The sequence below is a fragment of the Pomacea canaliculata genome, linkage group LG2 (assembly GCF_003073045.1).
Source record: "Pomacea canaliculata isolate SZHN2017 linkage group LG2, ASM307304v1, whole genome shotgun sequence".
Taxonomy (NCBI): Eukaryota; Metazoa; Mollusca; class Gastropoda; order Architaenioglossa; family Ampullariidae; genus Pomacea; species Pomacea canaliculata.
This window is the reverse complement of record NC_037591.1, coordinates 34,705,532-34,714,045: the sequence shown is the minus strand read 5'-3', so window position 1 is coordinate 34,714,045 and position 8,514 is coordinate 34,705,532. Positions and strand designations below refer to the sequence as shown.

Below are 8,514 nucleotides of genomic sequence, written 5' to 3'. Positions count from 1 at the left end.
TCTTCTTCTAGTAGTAGTAGTCGTCGTCGTCGTCGTTGTCGTCGTAGTAGTAGTAGTCAATGGAGTCAAAAACGTTTACGACTTCAGGAGATGTTCAATGAAATTTCATTTTTCAATATTTCAAGAAAATTTGACGGACAGAAAGTTCAAGCTTTAGGCATAACATATCCTCTCGGGGTTTTTTTTATAAAAAAGTTTGCGTGAAGGTAAATCTCAAAATTGTGGGTGGTCAAGTTTTTAACAGTGTTTTGTAGTTATGCATTTCTTCAAAGAATTTATTAATCCACGAAGCTCAAGACATAGTTTTCTCTTTAAACTAGTCATTTTCGAGGTCAAGACCAGACAGTTATTCTTTTTTCTCCACCTGCTATTCTTTCTCTTTTTCCTCCTTCGATTTCATTGTTGTTCTATGTTGCTGTTGATCGAGGCATTGTGCCCAGTTGTAGACGACATTTTTTTCCGCTGACATCACTTTTTGCCGCGTGTTTCTTGTGCATGAAATACGTCATCCAATATTTCTGACGTCGATAATCTGAAGAGAATAACAGTTAGGCGTTTTGTCATTTCAGTCTAGTCCAGCTGTCGGTAGGGTTAATCCTGCAATGGCAGTTTAGACTGAAGCACAATACCGCTTCTTCAACAACATTATTCCTGGAACTTCTCTGCAGTGGTATAGCCATGAAATAAGACCTTTGTGAAGGCAGCTCTGAGAATGGGTAAAGACGACACGAAATCAGATTTGGAAGGCGCGGACATTGCGGTTTTAGTGGCATATTTTGTAGGCGTTGCTGGAGTAGGTGTCTTCTCTTCTTTCCAGAACCGTGGATCAGTCGGAGGCTACTTCTTGGCTGGCCAGGATGTACCCTGGTGGCTAGTAGGAGCATCACTGTTTGCAAGTAACATTGGCAGCGGCCACTTCGTGGGTCTAGCAGGCACTGCAGCTGCGAGTGGGATCGCCATTTCGGTTTTTGAGATCCACGCTGTCTACATGCTTGTTTTGCTGGGCTGGTTGTTTGTGCCGGTTTACAAATCAGCAGGGGTGTTCACGCTACCCGAGTACTTGTACAGACGTTTCGGAGGCCATCGCATCCGGATGTACATGTCCATAGTGTCTTTGCTGCTGTATGTATTCACAAAGGTTAGTGATAATATGCTCACGTTAGAACCAAACCATAAGTCCATCGTTTTATTTATATATAAGAGAGAGAGAACTTGAGAGAGTAATAATAAAAAGTAAACAAAGTTTTATATCATGGTCAGTTCCCAGTTTCAAGAGAAATGAATACATGTATAGCAGCTATTTCCCAAAAAACGTCATTGTGATTTTATATTTACAAGATTGCAGTTTCGATAACTTTCAAAGTCTTGTATAAAAATGAACAGTTATAAGAGAAAGATTGGGTGAGAGAGAGAGAAACAAAATGAGAGAGATAAGGGTGAGAGAGAGAGAGTAGAAATAATTATAGTTCTAGAGAAAGATGAGAGGATAGGTAAAATTGAATTTTGCTAGAGTAAATAAATTGTAAGAAGCTTAATTTCTAATTCGGGTATAAGACGAAACATAGGCTTTTAAAACATATACAGTCTTTCCTTTGTGTATTTCATCAGATCTCAGCGGACCTTTTCTCCGGTGCCATCTTCTTAACACAGTCCATCCCAGGCATGAACATATACTTGTCCGCTATTCTCTTAATCTTGGTGTCTGCTGCCTTCACCATCACAGGAGGGCTTACAGCTGTCTTGTGGACAGATTTCGCCCAGACAGTCATTATGATTGTCGGATCATTTATTCTCATGGGCTACAGCTTTGACGAGGTGTGACAACTACGATTATATATATATATAAATCGCCTTTATTGTCATAATTATATAAATATATAGTCAGTCTTTAATATATTATTTAATGTCGCCAGATAAATGAATTAAGTCCAATTACATCTAGAAGTGTTAAAGATGTATTTTAAAATTTAGGCATGTAGAGTACGTAATAATCACTTACTAATGCTGGGAAGTTCTTGGAAAGTCCGACTAGTTCTTTCCGTGTATATAAGTAGTGTCACATGATATGTTAAGGGGTGTTTCTTCATAAAGAATATCGTGTTTCTTTGCTTTCTGCACTGTCAGGTTGGTGGTTACGAAGTCATAAAAGACAAGTTCCCTAAGGCTTTTCCTCAGACGATGTTAGACAATATGAACAACTCAAACTATTCATACAAAGACTGCGGCGTCCCTCCAGATAACTTTTTTCACCTGATGCACGATCCTTCCGAAGACGATCTGCCGTGGACTGGGGTGGTCTTTGGCTTGACTGTGTCAGGAATGTGGTATTGGTGCAGTGACCAGGTCATTGTTCAGAGAGCTCTAGCGGCTAAGGTATACCGTTCTTTGTTGGACATTATTTATCATATAGTATATGTCAACTTTTTTTTCTCTCTCTCCTTAGTAACCGAACCGTTCATGCACCCACATGCACAGTATATCCTTACACATACCCAGACATACGACTCGCAAGCTCAAGCTCTTACACAGCCGCTTCACGAGGACAGACACATAGACATCTGAATCCAGCTTGTTCACTCCTACGCTCTCTCCCTCTCTCTCTTTCCTTCACTCACTTCTCTGAACTATTGTAGGTATGCATCGAGATAACACATTCATGTGAATAATTTCCTGTGGAATGTGAACTTACTTATCGGCATAGTAATCATATCGTTCCTAAGTCGTTCCTTCTACAAGGTCATCTTCATGGCGCTTTATTTGTGTTGCAGAACATGGTTCATGCCAAGATGGGATGCCTGATGGCAGGTTACCTCAAAGTTCTGCCGATGTGGTTAATCGTGTTTCCCGGAATGATTTCCCGTATTCTCTATACGGACGATGTTGCGTGCAATGAACCCGACGAATGCGAAGAAATATGTGATAGCCGCACTTCATGCACTAACATCGCTTATCCTACTCTCGTCCTTAAAGTAAGGCTCTTCTGCATTAGGAGACGCTTATAAACGTTTTTGATGATGATTTGTAAATGAGACAGAATGGAGGCAAAAAAAAAAAAAAAAAAAAAAAAAAAGAAGAAAAATCAACAACTTTCTATTCTTGCAGTATGAAAATGTAAAAATATTTTTTTTAGAAATGTACGTAATGGTAGTAACGAGTGTTAAGAGTTTAATGTTAACTGATACAAATGATGTTCATGGCATCTTTTAGCATTTGTTAGCAGAACAAAACGAAAGGCATTGCACACTATCTGGTTTTCATTGCAGCTGATGCCTACAGGCCTAAAAGGATTAATGATAGCAGTTATGATGTCGGCTCTCGTTTCATCGCTCACCTCCATCTTTAACTCCACTGCTACCATTTTCACCATAGATATCTGGACACGAATACGCAAAACAGCAACAGATATGGAGCTTATGGTTATCGGCCGACTTTGTGTCTGTGCTCTAGTGGCTGTAAGCGTTGCGTGGATGCCGGTCATAAAAGAGGTATGGCCTTGCGATATTTGGAAACGCTGCAGTTTGTAGTAATAATAATAATAATAATACATTCTAGTTTGATGAAGTAGAAGGAGCATGTCAACAATAATCTCAAGTTCCACAATAAATATATAAATAGCTGAGCTGAGCTCCTAATCGAGAAAATTCTTATTCCAGTCGGCATGCTTTTTGAGTACACGTTTAATTCGATTTAATAGAGCATTGTGTGTGTGTTTTCACCCGCTGCTTGTCTATATTCCTCTCGTCTGTACGCTTGTTGGTTCTTGAGCGTCTTTGTGTATGTGCATGTCGTGTAACATTTGCCTGCAAGAATATATGTGCATACCATTGCATAAAGGTTTGTGTGTGTGTGTTCAGAAGTTAGTCACGCTGGCCTACACTTATTTTTTTATCTTCACTTTCTTTCCTGTATTATGTGCCATGCCTGTATTATTTTTTTCTTAGGTGTCGGAGCTTTTCCATTATATCCAAGGTATCACATCATATTTGGCACCACCAGTCTGTGCAGTCTTCATTTTAGCCGTCTTCTGGTGGCGAACAACTGAGAAAGGAGCTTTCTGGGGACTATGTGCAGGATTAGTGGTACATTTTTAGTGACTTTCTTATTATCTGGAAATTCTATATAAACAGAGCAAAAATTACAACAGCTTAGATGATAATAATTGACAGTCATATGAGAAAAACTATTGGAAAAGTATATTGAAAGGACCTATTTATTGAATAGGTCAAACATTTTAAAATTTAAAACACAATGGTTTCATTACTATTGGATGGGACCTTTTAGATCACAATGAAGACGTAACCACATTATTATACTAGAAAAAAGATAAATACATTCTTATCACTCCAGTCACTTGACGTTTAGCACCTGAATGAAAACTTAAATGTCGTTTATTTTTTATTACGCGCACTAACTGTTTTTCAAGAATACTGTAGAACCTTCCAATGTATATTTTACAGGTAGGCATGATTCGCTTTGTGTGGGAATTTTCCTTTCCATCTGTGCCTTGCGGTGAGAAAGCAACGAAAGAAAAGCCCGACATCATCGCCAAGGTCCACTACCTACACTTCGGCGCAATCCTGTTTGCTTTTGTCTTTATCTTCGTAGCTGTTCTAAGTCTGTTGACGGAAGAACCACCGGAATATCGCTATGCGGGATTGACTTACTTCACCCTGAACTTACCATTCATAGAGCATGTGGTGAGCATTGCTAAACAGATCATTATCACATTATCGCCACCGTTTGGGGGTTTCATCTGGTCATTTATTCATCTGTTTTGTGACTGGCACTAGTTGACGAACGGTTATACTGGTGCTAGTCGTCGGCGGGGTTGGGGGACGACATCTGGATAGACGAAGTGGTAGGTGAGGCTCGCCGCTGAAGGCATTTTTGGAGCTGTAGACTAATCCACTCCTTCGCGATTGCAAGCCAATTCTTCCTTTGTCCACCTTGGCGTCGACGCCTATGACAATGCACTAGGAAAAACGGTCTTAGGCAGAGTGTTGTACCGAGTCACATGGCCGAACCTGACCAGCTCACGCAGCTTCAATGTTGGGAGGAGTTCCCGGTGTCCCACGAGGGTGTAAACTTCGTACATAGTCTCTGGTTGTTGCGTTTATTTTGAATATTGAACAGACTTGTCAAAGATTTGTTTAACTGTACGTCTGCCTGGCCTGAAGCCAGAAAGTTCTTTTGCTAGCAGTTCCTCAGCGGTGGAGTTGATGGGATTCTTGAATATTTTCATCATCACTTTTCTTGAGTGGCTGATGTGGCTTAGCGTGCTGTAGTTTTGGCACTGTTTACAGTTTTAATTTCTGCAGACGAAGTATATATGGCTTGTGATCGCATGCATTCTTTGGACCTCTATTCGCTTCTCATTTTCTTTGGCACAGAATCGTAAGGGCTTTTGTCGTTTATAACCCACCATTCTTGAGCTCAGCTGGGGCTTTGTCAACGCCAGGTGACCACCCTTTCCCCACCGTGCAGCTCTCTCGACCTCTTCCCGTAGTACTGGTAGTCTGCAGACTGGCCGGTTGGTAGTTGAAATGTTGTTCATCGGTTGAATGCAACAGTGCTTTCTATGAGAAAGTGGCTCTTGCTCTCGTCGATAGGTCTAGTGCTGACCTATACTGGTGAAGGTCTTCAGCAGTTGTTAAACCTTTAATGTAGTATGGTGCTATTTCTTCCCCTATGGTTCTCTGTCCAGTTCTCCCTAGTAGCGTTTTTCCATTCGTGATGTTGCTGTTCCCTGTTTTGTACTTGGAAGCTGCATCGGGCTGCTTTTCCTTTATTTTTTTTCAAGGCCCTCCTTTAGTCACAAAGATTTCAGATATCTTTCGTGACACAAAGTTGTGTCTTCATTCTTTGGCTCCCTAGAACATCATCGGCTGTTGAATTCAGTATCATTTTAGTGGTGGCGGCTTCACCGAGGGTTAGGTAGATAAGCATTTCGGCCAACCTTGGTGTTCTAGTCACAGGATTCGACTAGAATGCTCTACCTCGATCTTGCTTTTATGGCCCTTTTCAGATGTTCGTAGAGCACTTCTGCTTCGTCGTCTATGTGCGTGAAACTATGACAATGGTGACATTGTAAGGTTTGATGTTATGCGAACAGAAATTAACATCCGAGAAATGGGCGTAAAACTGATGACGGCTTCGACGATTTTTCTACGCACAAAGAAGCTCACACTATACTTGTGTCTATTTTTTTCCACACTGTACCAGAACCTGTGACCTACATCTATTGTTGTCTGGTCATCTGACTTTCGCCATTAACTCGAGTCCCAACGCTATCAGTCTACCTTATGAGCGAGTTCTTTCATTTTGCCGCACTTAAAGGTCACTGTCTTGCAGACTTTCATTGGTAGGATCATGTCGTGCATTTGAAGATCAACCCATCCAACGTTTCTTTCAAATGTCTGGCTCACCTTCTAAATGATAGTTTCCATATTCTTAGTGAGTAATCCCCTTTCGTTGACAAGATACAAACTTCAAAACATTCACTCCCATCTGGGCAGAGAAAGAGGTAAAATTTGTGGTTATAATGTCACGTCTAGAAAGTAAATAAACATTATTTTCTGGCGTTCTGTGCGTGTTCATTAAGGGGTTATTTGTTTGTTTTATTCGAGAAAGACTGATATTCCGAAAGAATAAACTGATACATTTAAAGGTAGAATGAATTCGTTGTCTATTTCTTGCTTAAGAAAGCAATAGCAAAAAGAAGCAGCAAAGCAAGATTTTCACTTCTCAGTTGAGACGAAACTCAAACGCTGCAGTCGGCTATTGTTTCAAGATGAAAATGATAATATGACAATGTTTGTAGCGGCATGATGTGTGTTTGCTTAGTTTTTTTTTTCTCTCTCTTTAGTACGGTTGTGTCATTTTGTGTATTCCGCTTCTTTCTGCCTTTCAACAGGAAGAAGACGACTTGGTACAGCCAGTCTCTGGGTGGTTGACAGAAACGTTTGGGAAGGTACCTTACGATCAACAACCATGTTTAACGAGAGCATTTCTCTGGATCTGTGGTCTGGAGAGTCTCATCAACAAACCTTCATCAAGAGAGGAAGAGCGATCGACGATGAAAACGTCAGTCTACGAACAGCCAAGAGCTGCTGTAGCTCTTCACATTAACTGTTTCCTTATAGTCGTTTTCATCACCGTCTACTGGGTCTGCTTTGCTTAAGAAAGTGATCCATACATAAGACAGATCTGCTGTGTTTATCTTGCTCAAGAACAAGTACAGTACTTTAACAAACAAACAAAACAAACAAACAAAAAAAAAAAAAAAAAACAGCCCCGAATTATGAACTCACAGGTTTTGGATTTCGTGCTATAAACCATGCTTGCGAATTATAACGATTCTTATTAATGGTCACTGGAATCCACAATTCATCTGATGATACAAGTTATATAAGAAGGGCGTTTGCAAGAAAATAACAAAGTACCATAGCTACTTGAAGTTACTTAATCACCCAGAATAAGAACCAGAAAGAAAATGAAAACCCACAAAACAAAAAATATACCCACCAAAGACAAATTGTTATATCTAATAAATTAACTTTCCTTCATCCTTTTTCTGTATATAAAAACGATAAGAATCACTCTTACTACTTGCCGGGGACTAAAGTATGTAGATCATTAATGAAATATAGATATTTTTCCACTATGTGAAGTTCCGAAAGCCGTCTTTCTTTGGTAGAATGCACTGCGTGTTTAAATTAGCAGATTATGAATAGTGTGATTTGCTCTAATAAATAAAGCAAATAAATTCAAATATGTACTAATGACGCTAACATTTTTAAAAAAGAAATATATTATCCGGAAGATTCACATTATTCATATATTAGCGTCAGATTAACCGGATAAGCCGTGATTCAAGCTTCTTTTAGGACATCTAATAAAACTTTAAGTTGTTCATTTTTTTTGTACTGGCCACTAACAACTAACAGTTCTTCATCTACATATATACTCCCACTAAACCAATAAAGGATCTTTAAAAAATCTCACTCGTTGGTCTGAGAATCTGTTGCCTACTGGGTTTGTTTTTTATAGCATTTTATATTATTTCTCTGTATATCTTTATGCTAATTAAAGCTAACCAAAGCAGACTTGGAAAAGAACAGTAGAGAGCGAGGCAAACGACATTGGAACCACATGGGCCCAACTGAAGGGGGCTGCCCTGAGCCGGGTCCGCTGGCGAGGTGTTGTACGTTGCGACCCTTATGCTCCTCAAAGGAGCAACAAGGAATAAACTAAACTAATTAAAGCTACTAATATTTATGTTTTTTCAGAAGACGGTGAAGAATTTTGATCCAAAAAAAAAAAAAAGAAGTCGTGGGTAAGCTGTGTATTTTTTTGTTCATCTGTTATTATAGATCCTTAATCACTGTTGGGAAAAAGCGAAAGGAAAATGCGTTCACCAAAGCTGGATCAAATCTTTTTTGTAGACGGTGATACTAGTTGCTGACCCTGTCATGAAGGATATTTAGAGTGGGGAAAAGTACGCTTAGAACTCTG

General features: G+C 39.7%; 1 protein-coding gene across 1 annotated transcript; it reads left to right on the top strand.

Annotated features, from left to right (window-relative positions):
* The first annotated feature begins 523 nt into the window (after positions 1 to 523).
* On the top strand, positions 524 to 7,999 carry LOC112556156 (sodium/glucose cotransporter 4-like). The gene is made up of 8 exons (XM_025224884.1): positions 524 to 1,138; positions 1,609 to 1,815; positions 2,125 to 2,373; positions 2,769 to 2,969; positions 3,264 to 3,485; positions 3,942 to 4,079; positions 4,458 to 4,697; positions 6,914 to 7,999. Exons 1-8 carry the CDS (start codon positions 713 to 715, stop codon positions 7,178 to 7,180), a joined length of 1,950 nt encoding a protein of 649 aa, XP_025080669.1. The 5' UTR covers positions 524 to 712; the 3' UTR covers positions 7,181 to 7,999.
* The last annotated feature ends 515 nt before the right edge of the window (positions 8,000 to 8,514 follow it).

What these genes read in the sequence shown, in the direction of transcription:
- LOC112556156 (XM_025224884.1), top strand. Translation starts at nt 713, where the DNA reads ATGGGTAAAGACGACACGAAATCAGATTTGGAAGGCGCGGACATTGCG. An exon ending in TGCTGTATGTATTCACAAAG is followed by an intron (nt 1,139 to 1,608) that starts GTTAGTGATAAT and finishes GTATTTCATCAG; the next exon opens with ATCTCAGCGGACCTTTTCTC. An exon ending in GACTATGTGCAGGATTAGTG is followed by an intron (nt 4,080 to 4,457) that starts GTACATTTTTAG and finishes TATATTTTACAG; the next exon opens with GTAGGCATGATTCGCTTTGT.